The sequence below is a fragment of the Vanessa tameamea genome, chromosome 7, assembly GCF_037043105.1.
Source record: "Vanessa tameamea isolate UH-Manoa-2023 chromosome 7, ilVanTame1 primary haplotype, whole genome shotgun sequence".
NCBI lineage: Eukaryota > Metazoa > Arthropoda > Insecta > Lepidoptera > Nymphalidae > Vanessa > Vanessa tameamea.
The window spans coordinates 7,698,632-7,724,376 of record NC_087315.1 but is presented as its reverse complement, the minus strand read 5'-3'; the positions used below and the strand labels follow the sequence as shown (position 1 = coordinate 7,724,376).

Sequence of the window (25,745 nt, the reverse complement as noted above, 5' to 3'; positions counted from 1 at the left end):
GGTGTCTCATCTTTACCGGTCTGGTTGCGGTTTAGTAATCTGCTGCAGGAGCAGGGGATAGAGGGGCTGTGGAGGAGGATATGAGTATTCTCCCTATACTCTGGTACCATTCCCATCATGCGAATTTGCTTCGTTCTTGAGATATTGGCAAAAACTAATCTTATAATTCTAACCTCAAATCAGGCTATTTATTAACAATTTCGAAACTCAGTTTCTTAAAAAACACTCTAGGGGTAAGTCCGACAAGACCATATTGAGTCAGAGTTAACAGAGTCGGTTTTATGTCAATTTTTTACAATTAAATGTGTAAATCTAAGCTTTCTAGCAAAATCATCGAAATAAATCACAACAAACAAAATGAGCACTCATTCGAATTACGCGAGTCAAAAAGAAACAACGAACGACATATTTCAACATGAATAATGTCAAAACACATTCGTGATATTTGACACATTCATTTAGCGCTTTGACATATGACATGCACCTTATGTATATTGCATCCTTGTCGAACATAAACAAAATAGTTACTTATCCTGGTCTTATAGTGATATTACTATCTATTTGACATATTTCCGCGTGTATAGGTTATGATAGTTTTTCTTAATTTTCTTGAAAATGGTGCAGTTTCGCAGGACGCGAGTGGTATTGTTGTAATCAGGGACCAATCCTCTAACATATACAACAATTTGTTCCTCCAAAATCGTGGAGGATTATTCTAAACCCAACCCGAATAGTCATCACATATTAACAAAATTCGTATTAATAAAAATAATAATGAGAAAATGAAACTTTATTAGAACTGGTAATATTCGATATATTCATGTGTCAAATCAATTCTATGAAATAGGTAATCAAAATCAATTTTCAATTGTCAATGACAATTTATATCAACCGCGCGGTTCGTAACTTATGTATTGTGTTTTGCGCGTGTGAATTTGTGGTTATAACGTTAATGTGCTTATGGACTAATATACGCGATACTATTTAGACCTATTTTTACTTCATTAATTTTCTTTAATAAGAAAAATATATTCGTGTATATATAAGATGCCGGATATGAAGTACATTTTAGTCACTGGTGGAGTTATTAGTGGTGTAGGAAAAGGTGTCATTGCAAGCTCATTTGGCACGATTCTAAAGAGCTGTGGAATTGATGTGACTTCAATTAAAATTGATCCATACATTAACATCGACGCGGGAACATTTTCTCCTTATGAACATGGTTAGTTTCAACATAGTGTCACTATGTTTTAAATTTTTACGTGTGTCAATTCCCTTTTTTAATAATTTATCTATTTTTATTTCTTAGGTGAAGTTTACGTGCTCGATGACGGTGGGGAAGTTGACCTTGATCTTGGCAACTATGAGCGCTTTTTAGATATAACTTTACATAGGGATAATAATATTACAACTGGCAAAATATACCAGCAAGTTATTGAACGCGAGCGACGAGGGGACTATCTAGGAAAGACTGTGCAAGGTATTGATAGTTTAATAACTTATAGTTTCATTTAAAGCATAAATATATAATTTTAAAATACATTAAAATCCTAAATATGTTGACAGTAAGACAGGCAGAAATATAAAATTGTTCATAATTTACAAATTAATGAATATTGCAATAACATTGGTCACTGATTCAGGTTTGTATGGTAAATTTATAAATCTAGTGTTTACATGAAAACAGATTTTAAATTTTATAAACTTGATGTTATAGGCATTTTCAAAGAACAGTGTAGCAGCTTAAAAGTTTGAGATAATAGACTGCAATTTAGAAGAAACCCTCTTATGCCTTTAAATTAACTGAAATAAATGTTTTCTTTCAGTTATACCACACATAACCGATTCAATACAAGAATGGGTGCAAAGAGTAGCTCATATTCCTGTAACACCTGAAAACATTCCACCAAAAGTGTGCATTGTAGAACTGGGTGGCACAATCGGTGATATAGAAGGAATGTCATTTGTGGAAGCATTTAGACAGTTTCAATTTCGAGTAAAAAGGGAAAATTTTTGCTGTGCTCATGTCTCTTTAATACCTATGGTATGCTAAAAATTATGTTAATAATATACATTATAAATTTTAAATTTTATTTAATCAGTTTATTTGTCATGTATGTTCATCACTGGGTTATAAAGTAAATTTTTGCAACCTTTATACTTATTATCATCTATGTTGTCTAATGTTGTTTACACCTTTAAAGACGTATCATTTTGTATGTTACCCAACAGATATTAATTTTAAGTGCTTAGTGATATGTTGATGGTGTAACTTTTCCAATAAATAAATAAATAAAATAAATTAATCAGTAAATATTATATTGATATCTTATGTACAATATTGCTTTTACATATCAAACTGAATACATGAAACTTTCTTACTAACTAAAATTTAATGCTTATGCTTTCAATATACAATGTTTCCATCACACAAAAAAAAATATCTTTAACATGGCAAAGTTGTATTACCATTATTTTTTTTTTTTTTTAAAGTAGTACTCTCATTTCACAGAAATCTGTACTTACCTTTGCTCAATTATAGATTTTAAAGATGGTGTGAAAATGATTCAGTATTATTTTTTTAATGACAATTACATTAGCATAGGATAGTAACAAGTTACACACATTCAATATTTTATTCTTAAATGATCTATTTGTGTAACTTTTAGCCAAGGTCAACAGGTGAACCTAAAACGAAACCAACACAATCATCAGTGCGTGAATTACGTGGTCTAGGACTATCGCCTGATTTGATTTTATGTCGCTCGGAAAAACCTATTAACCATAATGTTAAAGAAAAAATTTCTAACTTCTGTCATGTTGCACCAGAACAGGTAAATATTTTTCTTAGAATAAATAAAAATATTCTGTTGTATGTTGAGTTGTATGTTGAGTATTAAATATTTAAAAAAATTAAAAATGTTTATGCTTATGTTTTTTTTAAATTGTTTTTAGTTATGAGTTTAAAATCTATACTATAATAGAAAACTGAAGAGTTGGTTTGTTAACACTCATCAAATCTAGTCAGTCTTATTTGAGATAATATTTTTGCATTAAATATACTAATTATTGAGGTAGCTTATAGACTATATAACATTAATTTAAAAAACCGAGGGAGCAGTACAGTGTTGTTTAATGGAAATAATGTTCGGGGCAGCTAGTTAAATATAAAGATAAGTGTAATAAATAAATTTTATTAATCCTATGATTATTAAAATATTATTTTTATATTTCAAGGTTATATGCATCCATGATCTTACTTCAGTATACCATGTCCCACTCCTAATGGAAGCACAGGGTGTTGTCCAATATTTGAATGAAAGACTACAGTTGAACATTGCCTTACCGAGACCATCAAGGTATGTTATATGTATTATTACAATAATATATATATGATTTACTTTTTTTTGTATTAAATATTATAAATAAAATAATATGTGTACGTCTCGGGACACCCGACGAAGTGATAAGTTAAACTTATCGAAGTAGAACTATCTAATATTGAAATTGTTTAACTTGAGAAATGCTTAAGCTATGGCTTTAATTTCATGTATTAATAAGATAATGTTAGGTTATTTCTTAAAAAAATCTTTTATTGATTATAAAATATAAATTTATTCTTGGTTACAATTCTTAAATATGAACATTAGAATTTTGTCTATGTACATTATTAGTATCATTATTGCCTGCCTACTGCTACCGTATGCGTAAGAGAAAAAGAAGCCAGACCGACTGGCGCCGTACCACGTTACGTAACGAAGCGGTTTACCCTCCTATAAGAAGTTATAACTTCTATAATGTTTTTAAAATATTTAATCAATATCGATTGTATTACTTAATTAAACACAGAATTACATAAAATAATATATTATAATTTTTTCGGTGTTTATTGTTTCTAAATCTTAGTCGGCTTTTGGTAAAAAATTCAACAAATTTTAAATTGAGGGTAGAGCATGATTCCTGTAACCCACCCTCTCAGATTGCACCTGCTCTCAACGGCTTGCTGCGAGCTCCGCTACGTTGATCATAAATTAGTTTAAAATATCTTATAAATGATCTCACCACTTCAATATGGAGTCAGATCTATAAACACATGCAATTTCAGTACTATGTCTTTTTCTGTCATGATAGGTAAAATATCAGTTGCAATTTATTTACCATAAAGGTAAAGTAAAAAGTTTTAATTATTGAAAGTTTTCTCTGACGACAATTAGAATGAGTTTGAATATTATAAGACACACCGAGGATATGCCGTTCGTCATTTTAAAAGTATACGTATCAGTAATATATTACTTTTAATAGATTTATGCAAAAATGGCGTAACCTCGCAAAAAGAGTTGATAATTTGCGGAAAGAAGTAAACATTGCTCTCGTTGGAAAGTATACAAAGTTAGAAGACAGCTATGCTAGTGTTACTAAAGCGTTACAACACGCTTCCATCGCGGCCTGCTGTAAACTTAACTTGACTTACATTGAAGCTGTCAATTTGGAAAAGCAAACAAAAATCGACGACCCTGTCGTCTATCACAAGGCATGGCAGGATCTTTGTAAGAGCGAGTAAGTAAACTTTGGGAAGCCTTTATTTAACTTCACTTGTTAGTTCGTTTTATTTAGTAAAATGTTTTTTTTTATTAACAATTGAATTGTTTTTTCAACAAGGCAAATTTTTGATTTAGTATTGCAATTTGTACATAAATCTGTAAAGTAAAATGAGTATGAATAAATTAATTTACATGTATTATGACTGTCTTAATTAACGATTACGTGTACATTTAAGCGGCGTAATAGTTCCCGGTGGATTTGGACAGCGAGGTATTGAAGGCAAGATAGAAGCATGCCAATGGTGCAGAGAGACACAAAAGCCTATGCTTGGGATATGCCTCGGCTTGCAAGCGTCTGTGATTGAGTTCGCTAGAAACGTGCTAGGATTAAAGGGTGCTAATAGTACGGAAGTAAACCCGGAATGTGAGGATAAAATAGTTATCGACATGCCCGAACACCATCCGGGTAACCTCGGCGGCACGATGAGGCTCGGAAAGAGGAAGACTTATCTGGAACCTAGTATTGTGTGTGAGTATGAATATATTGTGACGTAAATGTGGCATATGTTGCCGGGTTTCATTCGCAACAGATGATGCCATAGGTTTAATTTAATTGTCTTGTGTGTTGTATCAAATGGCTTGTCTTGATTCCTCGTCGTAGCAGTATGATATTTTACTTTATAACATCCCATTTATAATTTATTTTGTTAACAAATGGTGATTAGAGTATAATATAAATAACCGGCCACCTGATAGTAAGTGGTCACTATTGCTCATAGACATTAGCACCGTAAGACTTTTTTAACTATTCTTAATATTACCAATACGCCACCTTGCGAACTGAGATGCTATGTTCACTGTGCCTGTAGTTACACTGGCTCACTCACACTTCAAACCGGAAAACAATAGTACCAAGTATTTCTGCATGTCGGTGGGATATGTGATGAGTTTGTACAAATCTCTACCACGAAGTTCGGTTTATACAATTGATGAGATTGTGTTTGATATATATTATATGACATTGTTTAATCATAAGGTGGGGGCTGTAAATTTCATTTGCCTCGCATGCTTAGGTTGTTTATCTTTCTTGATTAATTAGTAGCAATAGCAATTTTTAGTACCCTTAAATATAAGGGAACATTTCGATTTTTTTTACCTTTTCGTATGTATTTAATTTATTTTTACAATTAGTTTTAAGATAATATAAAAATAGTAGGTCTAAAATAGGAATTTTATATCTACTATCAAATAAAATCAAACCATTCAATAGTACTTACTTATAAATAAACATTCTCAGGCAATGCTATAATTGTTTATCTTCAAGACTTGGCAAACAGAATGTTGTTACTAGTAATATATGCGTAGAAACAAGTGTATGTTTCTGTTACTTTATTTAAAACGCGTCTTGAGTTGTTTATAATTTAATTCAATAAATACTCAAGAATAATTAAGTAACAATATTATGATGTATATAAATACGCATTCTGTTATCACGTTTAATTAAAATGTATACTTCTACTATAGATAAAGAACAAAATATCTCATTACGAAAGTATAAAAGTCATTCCGATATAGGAACAAAGAAATAAACTTAAAAACTTTTACAAAACTTTTACAGCAAAGTTATACAAAAAGGACGTAATTGAAGAGCGTCACAGACACCGCTACGAAGTGAACCCGGAGTACATCGAGCGCCTGCAGGCGGCTGGCCTGCGCTTCGTGGGGCGCGACTCTACGCGGACGCGGATGGAGGTGGCGCTGGTGGACTCGCACCCCTACTATGTGTCCGTGCAATTCCACCCGGAGTATCTGTCACGTCCGCTATCACCCAGCCCGCCGTTCTTGGGGTAAGAAATTTTACTAAATTTTGAATTATTATACTTTTCAAGATTTTATTCAAATGTTTTTGGTCCTACCATTCTCATTTCTCATATTAAATTGTATAATAATTATTATATGTATTTTCATGCAGATTAATTCTGGCATCTCTTGGAAAACTAAAGAACTATTTATCTAAAGGATGTCGTTTGAGCCCCAGAAATCAATCAGATGTCAGCTCAGGTTTGTGTAATGCTATTCATTTTTTTTAATACAAAGCAGGTTGACAGCAGAATTGGATACATAACTGACAATATAAAATCATCACGAAAACTATGTTTAAAAAAATCTCGTCACACAAAATAAATGATTTGTTTTGTTTCCGCTTTCCACATAAATATAAAGGTCGTGATTAAAAAAAAAAAATATGTACAAACAATTTCATATTACAATATTTTATTTTATTTTCAGATGAGGATGAAATATCAGAAGAAATATCATCCCTTATATTAATAGATGAAAAGAAGGTGGTTCAAAATGGAACAGATATACTAAATGGCGTGCATTAAATTTTGTTATCATCTTACATTAAGCTGTTTGTTATCAAAAGATAATCGACTTACAACGTAGAAGAAATAATTTACTAACCTTTACTTATCAGTTATAATATTAAAAAAGCAATTGGAAAGTAATTGAAATTTAATCTCAAATGCAAAGGCAACATTATTTTTTTGCTATATTTCAATAAATAATACTAAATATAATCAAATCCCTTTCCCATTAAAAGCCTTATATTTACGATAACTTAAAGTATAATAATTAATAGCTGACTGGAATGTTATTTTAATAAATAATGTTCTTTATTTACTGAATAGAAAATAATATCTATCTAGTGTTTCAGCATTTTCAATGTGTGTAAAGTTATAATTGCTAAGTTAATAAAGTGTTATTATAACTGGTAGTTTGTAACTTGTATTTTTTTATGTATAATTTATAGTAAATATTCTTATATAATATTCTTATTTGTAGGTTTATGTATAGTAGTGTTGTAGTTATAAAATTGATATTGATTTATCGTGACAATTGGTGATTAATATGATTGTATTGCCTCAAAGACTTTGCTTGAGAGTTAATTAACTGCCGTTTTTATGAGTATCGAATATTAAATTGGAGCATAATATTCAGTTTTTGTTTTTATAAGGATAAGTTGATTGGATAGTTGCATTGAATGTTTAGTGATTTTTTCTACATTCTCTCAACACTTTTAAAACTCGCTGCACATAGTTTTTAAGATTTAAGATTTCTATATGTTGTGTATAGAAGTAATTGAATGTGTGTGAATTTTGTCTGTAAGAAAACTTACATTGTGTAACAACAATAACTGGAATGAAAGTGTCCTTATAGTTTGTAACTTTTTTTTTGTTAAAAAATAGACACTGCTTTGTTTATGTGAGCTTAATAGCTAATACATATTTTTCATATGAATACTTATTCAAGTAAATAATCATTGTTATTATTTTTAAATTTATATTTTGTAATGTTATATATATATATATATATATGTAATTATTTGTTAGGAATCTCGTTTAAGTTAATTTTTAAGTAATTTTTGAATGAAACTGTGCCAATTAGATAAGTATTTTCATTTTAATAAAAAATGACAAAACCAATAGCTCAAAATACTATGTTTGAATGAACATCGGACGGATCTCATTAGTGTCTGGATATAATATTCAAAGCATTTTTTTAAATCAATCAATAAATAAAACAATATTTACAGTAATCACTTATGTAAAATAAGGTATGGGTTACTACACTACTGTACACTTAAATGTACTATATCGTGTATTACTAAAGCTTATATAAATTAGAGTCATTCCAATATCAAACTTAATGCATATGCGAAAGAAATGTTTTTTAATAGGCTTGTAAGTAATGGTAATTGTTGTGTAACACATGTCATAATAAATTATAATCTATGTTAATTCGTTTTTATTTTATAACTAACTATCCGTCACGGCTTTGCAGCTTTATTGTATATAAAGATCTACATAATACAAACAATTTAAGAAAAAAGTTTTTTTTTCTTTAGATTACGCCAAACAATTTACTGAAGTTTCATTATAATTGGATGAATAGTTAGTAAAGCATTAAGACAAAGATTCATTTTTATTAGCATTCGTCCGTCAAGATAAGTAATTTGTTACCATTACAATAAATGCAATATGTCCCATAGCTAAGTCACACAGGTCGTCTTCAGTATATATCGATAGCGCCTACTGCCCGGAACACATTATATTGCGCAAGTGTGTTCATGATCTCAAACGCACTCGGTTCCTTTACAGGAAATAATTCCAGGCGTCAGGTGCTGGACATATATTTCGACAAACAACCCAATTTTGTTTATAGGCCCGACTGAAATCAGGATTTGATCCCGTGGTGTGTTATGTATCCGGTTTGTACACCAGATTGCTCGTATAATTGGATACAAAAATAACCATTCAAATGTAAAGTAAACTTAACGAAAATAAAACAAAAAAAATCTATAAGTTGCTCGACTGATCGCTTGGAATTTATAAAAATCAACAAAAATTACAATAATTCATAAGTAAGCCAAAGTGACGAAAAATAATAATTTGTTCATCATAAATTAACAAATTATTTCTCAACGGGTTTTAGTTGTTAATTTGTAAAATAAGATTCGGCCGTGTGTAATTTCATTGACCCAGCGCGGTGAGTAAGACCGTATGAAATGGTGGCAAGAAGCATTTTCCTGTTGAATCGCAATTTTCGTTTTCTGAGCGATAATTTTACCCCCAATCCCTGTATTTTATACTAGGTGAAATTGCGGGTTTACCCACACGAATTTTATAAAACTTTACCTAATAGCACACAAACCTTTATCTTCACTTCGAGGGTGAATTAAAAAAATAGTCTTCCCCGGTACTCAAACTATCTCCATACCTGATTTCATCTAAGTCGGTTCAGCGGTTTAAGCGTGAAGAGTTAAACTGTTACTTTCGTAATTATAATATTAGTATAGATAAGTATTATATTATTTTATTACAGGTAGTGTAAACATAATATTTTTTTTCGGGAATAACTTTGAGCTTGCAATATCAAATATGTAGTAATACGCAGTTGTTAAAGTGTACTGTTTGTTGCCTACCTAATAAATAGTTTTTATTATAATATAAACTCTTTAGAAAATAATGTATAATACAACTAAACAAAGTGTATATCTATTCGGTTAAATATATTAAATCGGTAGTTTTGTTAATTGTGATTTATTATTGTATAATGTTTTATCTGTATTTTGGATTACTGTCACAATTTACACAAATCGATTTTTAGAACATCGTTATCATTTAAATGTTTATAAAAATAATAAATATGAAAATAATATATTTGTTGGTTAAATTACCTTTACCTAAAGTATTTTACAAAATTTCACGTCTATTACAATATTATAGTATTTACAGAACTAAATTTGATTGTTCGATTGGCATTTCTCAAATTTAAAAACAAGTAATCTGCTCGTACCGATATATCGATTAATAAAAATCGAGTCTAACATCGGTAGTTTATAGACTTCTTATTCTAAACATCCCTATATCTTGATTGGTTTTGCTCAAAGTAAAATTTATTTTAAAATCAGTGTACATACATATTGTGCGACTTGCTTATAATTTTTTAACGTAAATATTCTGTTAATATAAACGTTAGATAGGTAATTTAAATAAATAATATTCTTCTGTTTTTAAATAATGTTTTACTCTATCAGTGACACAAGTTTTCAAAATAATATTTATTCAAAATAATGGTCATCATCGCTGATATTTAAAAATACACCAAAATGGTATTTGAATCAATCGTAGTAGATGTGCTTAATAGGTTTCTTGGCGATTATGTCGAAAACTTAAATAGGTCGCAGTTGAAACTTGGAATATGGGGCGGTAAGTTTGAGTTCAAAGCATGATGTCATACCAGCTGAAAAATAGATGTACTATTTACCAATATTTTGTTTTCAGGCGATGTAGTACTTGAAAATTTAATACTTAAACAAAATGCCCTGGAAGAACTCAACATCCCAGTTCAAACTGTTTATGGACACTTAGGTTTGATATTTATATATTTAGTAAGATATGATAATAAAAAAAATATATGTTCTTATTTAAAACTCATTTAAAACTCATTTAATAAACCAGCATAAGTAGACAAAAGTATTATTTCCTTCTGCTTTTCATTATACACCCCATTACATAAGATAAAATATAATTTATGAAGATATAGTAGTAAGAAATGCCATACAAAAAGCAGTATTATTGCTCACTAGTTATATCTTGTAACCTTAATGTTGTAATATTTTGTAATATTATAATTGGACTGGTGGTGTCACTATTTGATACTAATAAATCCATAAAAATACATAAAATAAATATAATAAAATATAGTTATAGTTACTTATATTTTATTACATATAATCAGAAATTGGACTTATAATTTAACTTTTTTATCTTGATCACAGTAATCATTAATTATATATTATATACACTTCTAGAATGTTAAGCTATGGTTTTTTTATGAGTTTATCAATAACAATAGTGCAAGGTTATAATATTTAGCATGCAACATAGGCTCTCAACTAATTATTATGAGGTAACTAACATAGTTCGAATAACATTATGACCTCAAATCAGACTTTGGTTATAGTAATGACTCATATAGTTGGTTTTGGAGGTCAATTTGTAGATTGTGCTCAATTTTGTGATAATTAAGTTTTGGCTACTTCATTTTATTCATATTTTGACCTCTTGCAATTGACCTATTTTTTATTAGTTAATATTTATTTATTCTCCCAATCCTAATACATACCTAATGTACTTATCTAGTTTAATTCTGTTGTTATTTTAGTTTTAAATATATTTCAGTGAATTATATTTAAGTAAATTCTATTGATATTTTTTTCCATGGTTTTATTATCGACATATGGAAAGAAACAATTGCATTAAATATAATATAGATCATTGAGATTATTATTATTTTTTGGTATAGAGAGAGGCCTTTGAACAGCAGTAGGACATTTATTGGCTGTTTTTTATTCAATAATACTACCATATAAAGATAAAATGTATAATGAAATACGAAATCACAATCAGAACTAAAAAACCACATTTAAACTTTTATTCAGATAACTGTTAATTTCAAATATTTAATATTTTGATGAATGTAATATATTTTATACAGGAAAACTTGTACTCAAAATACCATGGAAAAATTTATATGGTGCATCAGTGGAAGCAACTATAGAAAGGTTATTTCTTATTGTAAATCCTACTGCTGAAATTAAATATGACCCCGAAAAAGAAGAAAAAATGGTACTGGCAGCCAAGCAAGCCGAACTTGTTAGAGTCGAAGAGGCCAAGAAGAAAGAAGCAGAAAAAGGTTTCTGTTATTCTTTTAATTTGAACATATGTGTATATAAAAATATATGTCACTATTATGTGTTATTAAAATTGCAGATGAAAATAAGTTGGATGAAACATTTGTTGAGAAACTAGTGACTCAGATTATCAAGAATGTGCAGCTCAAAATAACTGATATTCATGTCAGATATGAAGATAGTATCACAAATCCCAAAGCTCCTTTCTCCTTTGGTATTACTCTTCATAATCTCTCTGTTCATACCACCGATGAAAATTGGAAACAAACAGTAATACAGGAAGCTGTAACCAAAATTTTCAAAGTATGTATTTAAAGGACTATTTGATTAAATATTATTTCTTTGATGTGAAATGAAAGCCTCTGTATTGTATAGAACAAAAAACAAATAAAAATAAAAATAATGTTTATGCCATTATAAAATAATATTCTTGTCATTATTTTTTGGTAGGAACTTATTAAAAATGTAATTAAGAAAATATATACTTTGAACCTTGTGACACACATACATTAAGTTACATATAAAAACAAATGTGTTACACTTCAGATTCTCGACTTAGAAGGATTGGCAATTTATTGGAATCCAGCAACAGAACTATATTCAAAAGCGAGTGCTGAAAACATTAAATCAAGACTACAAACAGAAATTGCGACAAAGTCATCCAAACCATCTTTTTATAAATATGGTAATGTCAATTTCTTCTTCTTAATTAATGAAAATTAGATGTTTATCACTCAATTTATTATTGATTTTGATGTATTATTTTTTACAGCTTTGGGACCAATAAATGCTACTGCTAAATTGAAATTAAATCCTAAGCCAGAAGGAGACGTACCTAAGTTCAGCATACCTAAGGTTATACTCAGTTTGCATATGGAGCAATTATCAGTCAGCTTAACTAAGTTGCAGTATCAGGATATGATGCTATTAGCAGATTCTATGGACAGGATGAGTAAAGGAGCTCCTTACAGGTATTTAAATTAATTTATCCATAGTTATCACATGAGAAAATAACATACATTTTGTTTGTAAAAACTTGGTTTGACCAAAAGTAGGTTATTCAATGAAAGGTTTAATGACTTATCTTTGGTTGCCAAAAGCAGTTACCCTTTATACCTACATTAATGTCATATTATCCTAATTCGATGGAATAAAGCCATAAAGTTTTATGCTTATAATGAATTAAATTAATATTACAATTTTATTTGTAGAAAATATCGACCAGACTTAAAATTGTATAAGGGACATTATAAAGAATGGTGGAATTTCGCTTACAAATGTATTCTAGAAGATGACGTGAGGAGACGTAAAAAAAATTGGGATTGGAACCATATGGTGGCCCATCGGCAACTTTGTAAAGATTACGCCGCCGCATACCAGAACAAATTGACTTGTAAAGGCAAAGTAGCCTCTGAGCATCAATGTGTGCTAGATCAGGCTGAGAAAACATTGGACCTTTTTAATTTGGTTGTGATTAGACAACGCATAGAAATGGAGGTAAGACATAAGACTTTTCAAAAAAGAAAATAATTAATTCAGCAACTTAATAGGAAAAACTCGTACACAATGATTATATAGTACATATTATTAAGTAAAATTTTTACTTAACACAGAAGTGTTACATTTATCATTTTTTTTTAAATGCACATATAAAATTGAACTGTGAATTGTGCATTTTAAATCGTCTACGAAATTATACATGGTACATACAGACATAACATGGTGTGGCAAGCTGTTAAGGCGATACACACAAGGCAATTTTTAGGTTTCTTTGGATCCATGTATGTATGTATTTCTAACAAACTTCCCAATGTATATTGTAATAAATCAAATCAATGCTAACACAGGTGGAGAGATTAGGTAAACTAGAGGCAGAAGCTAAAAAATCCCGCGGCTGGTTCGGTGGTTGGTGGAACGGCAGTTCCTCGAAAGACGAAGAATTGACCGAAGGCGTTGCAATCAGTAAGTCGATCAATTCAGCGATGATATTAGCTCGTCTCGGCGTAGTATAAATAATATATAAATATGTTGTTTTCCAGTGAAACAGTTCGAAAAAGCGATGACGGCAGACGAGAAAGAGAAACTGTTCCGCGCCATCGACTACCAAGAGAACACGGCGCCTCTGCACCTGCCGGTCGAGTACGTGGCGGTGGAGGGGCACTTCCGCCTCGACCGCCTGCAGCTGTCCGTCAACGACTCGGCCGAGGTGCTGCGCGCCTGCCTGGAGACTGTGGCCGTGGACCTGCAGCAGCGGCCCAGTGCCAATGCGCTTAGGTGAGCTACCTTGGTGTACCCTCGCTCGAGTGGCGCTAGTAGCGTACGAGTAATGCAATGCAAATTTATACGGCAAGGACTACTCGAAAGTATTATAGAATCTGGTTTTTGGTATGTTAGGGTGGCCCTACTAGAAAACCCATGCCTAAAGTACAGATTTTAGGGACTAGTGCGGCCAGCTTAAGAGAGTTAAGCTAAATATTTTCTTCTTTTTATCGAATACAATTTAATAGCGTCCGACGCTTTCGTCAAAATTCACTCCTGATTGGCGACTTAGTAGGAGGACTAGGAGGTATAATTATAGTTTCGAATTATAATGTAGTTGTTAAAACATAATTCTAAATATAAGTTTTTATGTACTTAAAAAACCCAAAGGATTGCTGTATATATTTTATTGCTGGATCCTTTTACAGAGTCGATGTTCAGATGCGGGCATTCACTGTTACGGGCAAATATCAAGATAACTTTGAACCCCAACTGGTGACCTCGAAAGAAGTCACAAAAGGCGTTAATTTGTTAAATGTAATTTTTGAAACAAACCCACTAGGTAAGCATATAATTATGTTCTTTGCATCGTATAATAAAGGGTGCAATATTGTTTTATTATAACATATGAATTTATTAGATGGCACATGTGATCAACGAGTGAAGGTGCAGGCTCGCCCGCTTCAAATAGTTTACGACGCACAAACCGTCATTGAGATAGTCAACGTGTTCAAACCTCCCACCGAGTCGACGGCTTTGACCACGTACGTAAATTCAAATTCATAAAGTGAAAATATTATAAAAATAAAAATATAAATTAAAAAATATATAATTATTTTTATTACAGATTACAAGCGGCCGCCGAAAATAAGTTGTCAGATTTGAAGGAGAAGTCGGCCCTGGGAATGCAGTATGCAGTTCACCATCATACGTTTATCGATCTGGATATCGACATCGCTGCATCCTTCATCATAATTCCGCAAACAGGAATATACACCGGGTGAGACGAAGCGACGAATTCAGTGTAGAGGTTTCATCGAACACATCAGTGGGGAATCTGTCATCGTCACGATGGCAGGTCAATTTAAACACAGAGTAAAATATCGGGGATAAGAGTAGAGTTAAATCGTCCGTATATAGAGATGAACGATTAGTAAAATAAAGAGAGCGATTGCAATAGTGGTGCAACGGTCGCCCGCAGGTCGGAGGCGTGCGCCGTGGTGAAGCTGGGCGCCATCAGCGTGAAGTCGGAGCCGCGCGCCGCGCCGCTCGACGTGCACGCGCTGCACCGCGCCGGCCTGCCCGAGCGGGACATCCTGCGCGAGATCGCCGGCCACAGCTACGACCGCATGGCGCTGCGCCTCACTGAGATGCAGGTTCAACGGACAAATCTAATTCAGTGTGAACCAGAGGCATTGACTTAGCATTTATGAATGAAATTATTGAATAATTATTTCTGTTGTAGATTGTCGTTGCATCTCCGGCTGAAGATTGGCATTCGGCTATAGCCTCTAATGAGGCGACACACCTGCATTTGCTGCAACCCACAAACCTACTCATACAGATCCACAAATGCTTGATAACAGATGACCCCAGACTGCCAAAAATTAAAGTTATGGGTGAATTGGAAAAAATTGCGATTAGTGTATCAGAAGATAGGTAAATCTTTGTTTATATTCGTATGATAGTGAGTAATGTTTATTTTTTAAATTAAATAATTCATTTTCAGATTGCTAACTTTATGCGAGATATTAGTGAGCATGCCCCTACCACAATCCGAAGAAGCGACACAGCTTAAGGTAAAATGTGAATTAATATTTTATAAATGATTTATTTTATTTGCTTAAATCATTTTTGATTTATTGTTATTACTTTAAAGATATTTTGCCACCAATTTGCATTCACCATATCTGGTCGTGTCCTTGAAAGTACTCTTATAACACAAGAAAGCGGTGGTGCGGTAATTTTACATTATTTTAAAAAATTTAGACAGTTTTTAACATCACTCCATTTGTTTCATATTAGTTAAATAAGTAGGTAATGGGCATGTAGTATTAGGTATTTGATATTTAATCATTGTTTGTATAACTTATGTGAGGACTAGATACTTTTACTGTTTAATGTGGGTAAATGTCAACAATATTAACAATCAGGTAGTTTTAATATAGTTTTTAGTAATGAACAGTTAAATAGTTTAATTCTGCAATAATTTGTGTTTTGTGTAAATCGTTTAAACGAAACAGTATGGGAATATGAAAATAATAAATCTTTCAGGCTAGTGACTCAAAAGCATCAAGTCTGTCGCTGTTGAGATATCTTGATCCAGTAGAGAAACAAAAAAGAGATTCAGCGCGTTCAAAACAACGGAAAGGGGACGAACACTCTGTTCAACTAACAGAAGTTGAGGCTTTCTTTATTATGAAAGGTAATATTTTGTATCAATTATGCTACTAGAGTTTCAAATTTAATCTGTATTAGACCGTAAACTAAATCTAAGAACGAAATACATTTGAAATGTTTCTTTACAGAATTAATAGTAAGCGTTAATCGAAAGAGTAAATTACAAGCTACCGAGATCTATGAGAAATTTTTGGTATTTTCCTTGAACTTGCTTGAACTGAAGGCTACTCAAAAGACATTCACACTTGAAGCGACAGTTCGCCTCGGTTCCGTTAATATGCAACACCACAGAGTTGGACATAACTCGATAAGTATGATAGAAACCCCAGAAGTATTAAGTACAGGGGACGAAACCGACCAAGCGAATGTTAATCAGTATTTATTCACTGTCACTTATAACAATGTGAGTATTATTCGTTTTATTTTATGATTTTGTGTAGTCGTAATAATACGAAAAGTAATGATTTCATTATTTTCTAGGTGGATAAGAAATGTCCGGAATTCAGAAGTCATTATGGTTCTGTTGAGCAAATGATTGAGCTCGATTTTACAACTTTAAAAGTTTTACTACACCTTCAAGGTCTTCAGGAGATCTTGGTAATTGTGAACGAGTATCAGGTAAACTTTCATGGGTGTAATATATCAAAAGTATATTTATTTATTATGATAATAGATTTTAATGTTTGAATGAAATTGTAGACTCGATTACAAGCAATTCAAAGCTCTGTAGACAGATACGCGTATGCTGGACCATTAGAAACAATAATGGAAGATGAGGAATTATCAGTTGCAAAGTTGAAAGGCAAGTCTTTTTTGAATCTGTATTTCAGAATTAATTAATTAATCATTAAAAAAACAAAATTTATTATAGAATAAATTTTGGTGATTTCAGTAAACGTAGCGAAACCGTCGCGTCGCAAGCAAGTGGAAAGCATTCAATTGAAAGTGAATGTTAAAATCGGAGCCGTAGAGATTGGTTTCGCGACGGACACTCGACCGCTATCTATAATGAAACTTCAAGGAGCCGCCGCCGGGCTCATACTGAAGAGTTCGTACACGCAAGTTGATTGTGCAATTGCGTCCATCAAAGTCGAAGATTTGAACCCTGCAACTTTACACAAGGAGGTAATGGATTATGAGAATAATACTTATTGATCTTTATTTAATAAGATTCAAGTTTAATTTAATTATTAAATATAATTTCAGATACTTAAAGTTCTCGGCGGTGACGTCATAAACGTACAAATCGTAATATACAATATCGATCAACACCCGAGCGTCAGCGACGTGAACATGTCGATCGATGCTCAGATTAACTGTCTGCGCATTGTGTTCCTAAACTGGTTCGTCTCCTCGATGCTGGTGAGTGCGAATCCTCGGTGATACCTAAGTAATAATAAAAATAATTCGAAAAATAAACGTTTTACAACAAGCGTAAAATAAGTTGAAATTCAGTGATACGTTCGCGTTTGAAAATATTATACTTTCTGTTTTTTTTTTCTTTGACAGTTAAACAATTTTGAAACAGTTTTCATTCTGTTTTTATTAAAAAAGAATACTAGAATACGGTTTGGTCACTGTATGTTTACAATAGTGCAAATAATGTTGATGGAAACAATGCCGATCATCACATAAGGCGATAGGAGGCAGATAGCGCTAAATAAAATAAAAATGATCCCTGCGTAAATCTGATGGGCCGGGCGCGTGTGCGTGCAGGAGTTCCTGAACAACTTCCAAGCGGCGCAAGAGGCGCTGCTGTCGGCGTCGTCGCAGGCGGCGGACGCGGCGCGCGCCAACGTGCAGAGCGCGTACGTCAACTCCACCAAGCTGGCGCTGCGCGTGCGCCTCGCCGCGCCCCTCATCCTCGTGCCGGAGAACTCGGCCAGTCGCAGCGCGCTGCTGCTCGACCTGGGCCGCATGAACCTCAGCAACCAGTTCGTGGACCTGCCCGTCGCGGTCAGTCGAAACCGCTGTTAGGGCCACGATGGCCGAGAGTAGTAATGTAGTCTTATGCGATTTTTTGGATGGGTGAATGTTTGTTCCCCAATCACGCAAGAAATTCTGAACGCATCTGAACTAAATTGACTTTTACCCCTGACACCTGCAAACGCCCGTGATCGAAGCCGCGAGTAAAAACGAGTTTTGTTATTATTATTTATCTATAATAATTATATGGATATATAATAGAATAGTCAATTTAATGATTACTAAAAAAATATTAGTAAAATACGTCAAAAATAAATACCCTGCAGGCCAAAAATTTAAGACCACTTTAATTAAAGTAGGAAAATAAAGTTTAACTCCAATAAAATATTGAATTTTTAATTAAATACTAATTGACAGACAATAAACTTTAAAAGTATAAAGAAATATTATCAGCCTATGTTTTAAAAGGTTACAGTTAGCTAAACCGATTTTTCATCAAAAAAAATCCTCCTTTACATTGTATGACTTTTTTCACAAGTCTCGGCAAACGAGCAATCAATTTGTTGATGGTGTTGTTGATTGTCATATATGGTTCCAACTTTCATAAAGTATTCCACGTTTCTGCTTGCGGGGATGGGTACGAATACGGACGTCCCAAGTTCTTCCCACAAAAGTTCAATGGGATTGAGATGCGGGATCTGAGGAGGCCAAACCATGATTTTAACACTCCTTGTGCCTCTTTCAAAGAAGACTTTGCACAATTTTGAGCTATGCTTTGGATCATTATCTTGCGTGGAAAATGAATCCGTCTCCAATTAATCGCAACCCAGAAAAAACGGCATTTTGTTCTAAAATGTTTTTGACCTGTTCCTTTTTCAAAATTCCTTGAATTTTGATCAAATCTCCAGGCTGTTTCTCTAGCCTTACCCATAATTGAGCCACCACCATGCTTGATTGTTGGGACTACACAGTCTGGCATCATCTTTTCTTGGGCACTGCGTCGATCGTAAATTCTTCGTTTTGAACCGAAATGTTCAAACTTTGAAGAACTTTTTTAAAATTTTCTTCAGTCCAATCTCGATAGGCATGAGGCCACTGCATTCGTTTTTTCTTGTTTTGTGGCCTTAGCAGAGGTTTTCCAACGGCGACGCGACCATACAACTTCGCATCTCGCAGTCGCCGATTTACTGTAGTAAAGGTTCAACTCTGGTTTTGTTTACTTCAACGTGGATTTCTGGTGCCTTTAAGCGTCTATTTCTCTTGCTATACAATAAAATTAACTTCACTAGACGTGGTAGCATTCGGCCTTCCTGAGCGTTATATCGAGTTATTGTGTTATGAACACAAGTCTTTGACAACTTCAGTTGTGAAACAATCTCACGTTCGGATTCGCCTTCGTTACGTAAAACAACGGTGGCAGAAAGCACTTCACTGCTAATTTTGCGTGTTTTTCCTATTTTAAGAATGATTTCACTGTGGAAACCACAAGTTTAGACTGACTTGTTTGTGAACAAACCCAAGTAAACTAATATAGATATAGATAATAATAAGTCGAAAATACGTGTTTTCAGAAGCTAAATAATCGTTAATATTGACCAATGTGAAACAAAAGCAAACTAATTAGTAGTGAGCACACAATAAACATATTATTACGACTCTAACACCTGGCCCTAGCGTAACTTTTGTCGGTTTTTGTAAACAATAGTTGTCCAATAAATTGAAAGTAAACAAAAGAATGACTTCTTTAAATATTCGATATTATCGATAGAATATCCAGGTGTCTATTTATTTTATTGGATTTTATTACAATTGATAGATAATTATGCTGTTTAAGTGCGGTTTTAACCTTTTGGCCGGCAGTGTACGTGCTACGTGCACTCTAAATACGAGGTTAACTTGCATGACAAATGTTTATGTAGAGGTCTAACCAAAAATGTATATATACCTAATAATGTATTACTAACTGTCAATAATTTATTAGGTATTTTCATTTAGATTGATATTAAACATTAATATTTATTATTTACATTATACAGGACGTCAGCAATAAAGTTACAGTAGACGAACTGATGCTCGACTTGGAAGATATGAAAGTGTCATGTGTGATGTTAAAAGAAGACTATCAAGAAATATTGTATGAGCGTAAGCTTTTGCGACCAACGAGCTTCAAACTTTTCGTAAAGAGAAGTCTCTCCTCGTGGTATGAGGCGCTTCCTGATTTAGACATATCGGGAAGAATGAAAACTATTGCTGTAAGTATATTAATATGAACAACTTCTAAATAATTTAAATTGAATGTGTAGTCTCTGATTACTATAATGACCTTTTTTCGTTAGTATGAGGTAGGAAGATCCCAAAACCTTGAGTTCGATCCTTGGATCAGGTAGGCAGACAGTCTTTGGACCTGCGCCTGTATTGTTTGTGTCAGATATAGATACTCACTATGTTTACTAATAGATGACTATATTATATAATAATTTAGTTTTTTTGATAAAAATATGTCATTCAATAAAATATTTGAATAATGTTTAAAATTTTCTTCATTAGATAACAGTAGGTCACAGCGACTACAAGAGCATCATGAAAATTCTTAATCAAAACCTTCAAGAAGGTCAAGCAAAAACGGAAGAAATAAAACCTCAAGCATCTGTTTCTAAAACGATTTCTAAAACCACATTTAAGAGTCAAACAAGTAAAGTCCAAATGAAGTCGACCACAGCAGTCGTCACCCCAACTGAGACGAAAATGCCAAGAACTACGATAAAGTTCTCTTTCACCATGGACAGTTTTGTCATCGATCTCATGAATACACATGGAGTAAGTTATATTTATTTAATTAGGGCGTTGTTTACTCGCCAACAGCACATTAATCTGAATAAATTTTATTGATTCCAGTCATCCGAAGATTCGATGTTTGTTAAGGATGTGGAATTAGCCCGCTTTTGTTTGGCCTTACTGTCGGTCAAGGGTCGAATGTTCTCTGACAGTTCGATGCATACATCTGTTCTACTAGTTGACTGCACTTTAGATGACACCAGGCCCGGAAGAGGGGCTAAAATAACAAGGTAATCGGCATACGTATCAAGTTTAGATACATGGGTTTTTTTCAATCAGACTACTACTCCAATTTAGTAGCCAAATGTTTTATCATATTAATTTTATATTTAACGAATAGTAAAATATTTTAAATATTTTTTGTACATATTAACATGAGCCTTTTTCTATAACTAGGTATTTAGAAAGACGTCGCGACAAACAAGAAACCAAACTCAGTCAATCTGACGAAAATTCAGTCGCAATTATGGAAACGCACGACAAAATACGCAGCATGATTGATATTACTTACACCCTGAAGAATGGAGACACATTCAGTTAGTTAATCATTAATTTAAATAAAATGAGATTTTTTTTAAAGGTTTGATGGTTTGCACTTTGTTCATCAATCGAAAACAATGGATTTAATTTACGTTACTAATTAATATGGAAGTTTAAATATGTTTTCTTTTAGTTTACATTGCATAATATTAGAATGTTAGTGATAGAGATAATAGACTTGCTGAAAGCAATAAGACCGCCTTTGCACACTTAATGTACTACATATATTATAATTCTAAGTTGATTTATGTAATTTATTTCATATCTCGCTTTGAAGGTTCATGGCTTAGCAGTGGTACTTTTACAGGCTACTAGCCTTTTTTTTATTGAAAAATATTTTAGTGTTATTTCCATTATATTTAAAAAAAATCATCTTATTTTTATTTCAGTCGATATGAGAATATTCAGTTTCAATCTAATCTTAGCTGTTGATTTCCTAAACAAAATCGCTGAATTCATGACAACTGGATTGAGTGATGATACTCCAGATAAACCTAAGGAGGAAATAAAAGTTGTTAAGTCACAAACTGAAAAATCCGCAGAAGCTATAACAGTGAGTACACAATAATAACACTTTTAATTGTTGGTCAGCTAGAGACTGTTTTTCTTTTTGTCATAATTGATTTAATATTCCAAAGAATAAGACAGTGTTATTTAATTAATCACTCCCTTAAAACATTTAAAGGTAAAGCTGTTAATGAATAATCGTTTTAAAAATACTTTAAAATAATTATTTAGTTATGTACCAAACAATGTTGTCTATAAAAAAGGTGCGTGTAAATGTACGCGCGTGGAAATAGATTTTAATAGTATGCAAATAATTAATTAAGATTTAATATTATTATGATAAATGTATTTTTTTCTATTTTTACCACATCTAATATTAAGATATAAGGCTTAAACACAAATTTAAATATTCTCAATTTAAATTTGTAATAAAATAAACATTTTAAAATAAGATACAATGTGAATGTGTATTTCGAACGACTTGTTACTTCACTGTCTCAAATAACTGCATGATGTAGCTTTTAGTCATACTCTGCGCGCATCATAAAAATGAAAAATCACTGCCATTATCACAATGCACCAAAAGAAGTATAACTTCAATATTTATTAAATCTTCAGAAGAAAAAAGTGTCTGTGGTATCAGCACCGTCTTTAACAGAGCAGCCGCAAAAGCTTTCCATGATGACTGTCAACATTAAGATCGAACAGCCGGATATCATATTGGTCGAGTCTCTGGAGCAGAAGGAGTGTGATGCACTGGTACTTAACGTAAGTATAGTATATAAGATTATAATTTAGAGTTCTTTACATACAGTTTAATACAGCTTTTAGTGGTTATATATTGTAGGCGCCTGAATCTAATTAGCGGCAGTTTTATGGATTATAGGACAAAAGTTACTTAACTCCTGAAAGTTAATGTCCAAAAACTTTTTGTCCTTAAATATTAAGTTTATATATTTGAACACAGTTCTAAATTGCGATGGTACCAAGTGACTATCAGCCACGCCTTCCTTTCCATTCCGCGGACATTTCTGCAGATGGAGGCACGCTTCAAGCTGCGCAAGACGGAGGAGCGCATGGTGGCGGAGGGCGGCGTGTCGGGCCTGCAGGTGGTGGCGCGGCGCCTGGGAGCGCCGCCCGCCGCGCCGCGCTGGCTGCTCGCGCCCGCCACGCTATCGCTGGCGCTGGCGCAGCCGCCCGGACAGGGCATGCATCTCGACATCGCGCTCACCGACATCAAGATCACCGTGTCGCCAGGTAGACCTGCTGAACCCCCCCCCCCCTATCGTTTAAATATTGCTCGATTGCGATATATAAGATGTAATAAATATTACATTACAATCTATTTCGAGCCAACCTATCTATCTGTCTGAACGATGATACGTACATCTTACCGCACGTCTTTTTAATGCATGGTTATATGGAAAAATTTTATTTGCTAGGTTTTTTTATAATTATTATCGTTGGTTTACTTGTTAACCATTATTATTAATGTTGTATGAGGCGCCACTTGTTTAGTATTTCAACATATTGGTTACATTTTTTATTCAGAAGCTCAAGTATGTACATATATGTACATATGTAAGTTATTTGCATAAGGTGTTGATGTTCGATGAGCATTTTGAAGCGAAAGAGCTATAAAACTTTTATACGACTTTTTGTGTAACTTTGGAAGTATTTGTCTAGAATACACCTGGCCCAACTTAGTTACTCCAGTGACAACATTGACATAAAAATATGTACCTCTAAAAATATAAAACATGTCCGTCGAAAAACTATACACTGTCATAATATGAAAGGCACTTTCACATCAATCGGATCAATAGTTTTTGCGTGAAACAAAAATAAACAACTCAATCAAACTTGAGTGTTTAATATTGGTATGATTTCCTAGTAATTGCGAGAAGGTGTATTAATGTTATTTTTTTTTTATAAACAGAGATCATAGCTTTGCTCAACCGTGCGCTGGCGACGGTAACTAGTCGTGAAGAAGATAACGTCGAACTGGAAAACAAACCAATATTCTATGACAAACTTTGGGACATTCAACCTTTTAAACCTAGTTCATATTGGTTCCTAAAAACAGGTAGGAAAAACGGATGTGTAGACTTATTTCATTATTATTAGTTAATAATTTAATCATAATATTTATTATTACCGTATGATTGATTTTCTATACAATGACAAAGTGTTAAACTAATACTTAAAATACCAGCTAACTGTTGGTAAGTTATAACGAAACTTTGCGATGTTTTGTGTGATGTGTTGACGTGTTGATTGTTTTTTTTCATACAGAGGAAGGTATAGAAGCTATCGATGTGGAAGAAGACACGGAAGAAGTGGTAAAAGCACCAGTCGGTGAAATATGCCTCATGTCCAGCCCCTCTATCGTCGTGGCTTTGGAAATGGAAATCGGCAATGAGACCATCCCTGTACTTGTATTGCAAGCCTCACTTACTGGCCAAGTTAGGGACTGGAGCTCTGATGTAAGTACTCAAAATTAATATTATAATTTGCATAATAGAAAAAATAAATAAAAAAGAAGAAAGATCTGCCATTTCAAGATTATTAAGTTGATTTTATTTACAAAATACATTTAATAAATGTGATACTCAGTTCTACATGGAGTCGACGTGGGCGATGCAAGTGTCGTACTACAACATCGGTCGCGCAATGTGGGAACCGCTCATAGAGCCCGTCGAAATACTCAAAGACTCGCAATACAAACACGTTCCCTGGGAGCTCAAAATGGAGGTGACTATTTTTTATCGATTTAATCAATGATGAGAACTCTCGTACCAATATTATGTTCATAACAAAAACATAATTTAAACAAATAATATTAAAGAAATGTTACTCCAATACTCCGCTCCGCAGGTGGTGATGCGCCCGCAAGAGAGCGCGCAGGCCATCGACACGACGGACGAGGCCGCCAACATCCAGGCCGTGGCGCAGCGCCAAGCCAGCAAGAGCGTCACCGTGTCCAGCAGCGAGCCGCTGGAGATCACCGTCACCAGGAGCGGCATGGAGGTACGGCCTTCCCCGCATGTTACAAGTTGAGAGTAGACTGAGCGACGACTATGATGCATCGCATCAAGCAAACAATTTTATTCATATTTTTGTGCAATGTGATAATATTGTGTAATGTATTTATTTAAAATCAATCAATCAATCACTTATAGTTTTTGATATTTTTACATTCAACTTTCCTAAATCACCCGCGTTGCTCGTTCCAATTTATTATACATTACATCGATTATTATTAATAGTAGCAGTATACTGTAAAATTTAGCAAATATAATTGCAAATTCACAAGGTAATATTTCTTTTTCAGGTGTTAACACAATTGGGTAACTCTTTTTCTGCTGCCGTGGGAGACACTGACACGTCGATTATTGCTAAGGCTAAGGTTGGAGAAAATGTAAGTTTTTTTTCTTTAACTACTTATATGTATAGCTGTTTTATATATAAGTAAT

The 25,745-nt window shown here is 33.1% G+C and overlaps 3 protein-coding genes across 6 annotated transcripts in view; 2 read left to right on the top strand and 1 right to left on the bottom strand.

Annotated features, from left to right (window-relative positions):
* The window catches only part of LOC113401338 (probable E3 ubiquitin-protein ligase HERC4), a 333,429-nt gene that overhangs the window by 193,399 nt on the left and 114,285 nt on the right, over positions 1–25,745 (bottom strand). The window lies entirely within an intron of this gene.
* On the top strand, positions 862–8,344 carry Ctps (CTP synthase). The gene is made up of 10 exons (XM_026640912.2): positions 862–1,222; positions 1,310–1,480; positions 1,827–2,044; positions 2,670–2,834; positions 3,238–3,359; positions 4,303–4,557; positions 4,778–5,070; positions 6,160–6,388; positions 6,514–6,602; positions 6,831–8,344. The coding sequence occupies exons 1-10, from the start codon at positions 1,048–1,050 to the stop codon at positions 6,926–6,928; spliced, it is 1,815 nt and encodes a 604-aa protein (XP_026496697.1). The 5' UTR covers positions 862–1,047; the 3' UTR covers positions 6,929–8,344.
* Positions 9,976–25,745, top strand: part of LOC113401146 (intermembrane lipid transfer protein Vps13) — a 31,299-nt gene continuing 15,529 nt past the window's right edge. For both annotated transcript variants that reach the window (XM_026640910.2, XM_026640909.2), the window contains exons 1-34: positions 9,976–10,315; positions 10,391–10,477; positions 11,607–11,804; positions 11,882–12,105; positions 12,349–12,487; positions 12,575–12,773; positions 13,014–13,299; positions 13,650–13,764; positions 13,842–14,076; positions 14,490–14,623; positions 14,702–14,825; positions 14,909–15,061; positions 15,263–15,437; positions 15,527–15,720; positions 15,791–15,860; positions 16,336–16,486; positions 16,590–16,864; positions 16,942–17,079; positions 17,161–17,263; positions 17,354–17,586; positions 17,668–17,823; positions 18,178–18,417; positions 20,424–20,639; positions 20,935–21,204; positions 21,283–21,452; positions 21,619–21,758; positions 22,152–22,315; positions 22,888–23,037; positions 23,307–23,526; positions 24,209–24,355; positions 24,565–24,755; positions 24,886–25,023; positions 25,147–25,299; positions 25,604–25,690. In XM_026640910.2, coding sequence (XP_026496695.2) covers positions 10,216–10,315; positions 10,391–10,477; positions 11,607–11,804; positions 11,882–12,105; positions 12,349–12,487; positions 12,575–12,773; positions 13,014–13,299; positions 13,650–13,764; positions 13,842–14,076; positions 14,490–14,623; positions 14,702–14,825; positions 14,909–15,061; positions 15,263–15,437; positions 15,527–15,720; positions 15,791–15,860; positions 16,336–16,486; positions 16,590–16,864; positions 16,942–17,079; positions 17,161–17,263; positions 17,354–17,586; positions 17,668–17,823; positions 18,178–18,417; positions 20,424–20,639; positions 20,935–21,204; positions 21,283–21,452; positions 21,619–21,758; positions 22,152–22,315; positions 22,888–23,037; positions 23,307–23,526; positions 24,209–24,355; positions 24,565–24,755; positions 24,886–25,023; positions 25,147–25,299; positions 25,604–25,690 — 5,775 coding nt within the window. In that variant the 5' untranslated portion in view covers positions 9,976–10,215. The remainder of the gene's footprint in view (positions 10,316–10,390; positions 10,478–11,606; positions 11,805–11,881; positions 12,106–12,348; positions 12,488–12,574; positions 12,774–13,013; positions 13,300–13,649; positions 13,765–13,841; positions 14,077–14,489; positions 14,624–14,701; positions 14,826–14,908; positions 15,062–15,262; positions 15,438–15,526; positions 15,721–15,790; positions 15,861–16,335; positions 16,487–16,589; positions 16,865–16,941; positions 17,080–17,160; positions 17,264–17,353; positions 17,587–17,667; positions 17,824–18,177; positions 18,418–20,423; positions 20,640–20,934; positions 21,205–21,282; positions 21,453–21,618; positions 21,759–22,151; positions 22,316–22,887; positions 23,038–23,306; positions 23,527–24,208; positions 24,356–24,564; positions 24,756–24,885; positions 25,024–25,146; positions 25,300–25,603; positions 25,691–25,745) is intronic.

Excerpts from the sequence above, each read along its gene's own strand:
- Ctps (XM_026640912.2), top strand. The coding sequence starts at position 1,048 with ATGCCGGATATGAAGTACATTTTAGTCACTGGTGGAGTTATTAGTGGT. Across the intron at positions 3,360-4,302 it reads GCCTTACCGAGACCATCAAG|ATTTATGCAAAAATGGCGTA; the intron begins GTATGTTATATG and ends TACTTTTAATAG. Across the intron at positions 5,071-6,159 it reads TCTGGAACCTAGTATTGTGT|CAAAGTTATACAAAAAGGAC; the intron begins GTGAGTATGAAT and ends AAACTTTTACAG.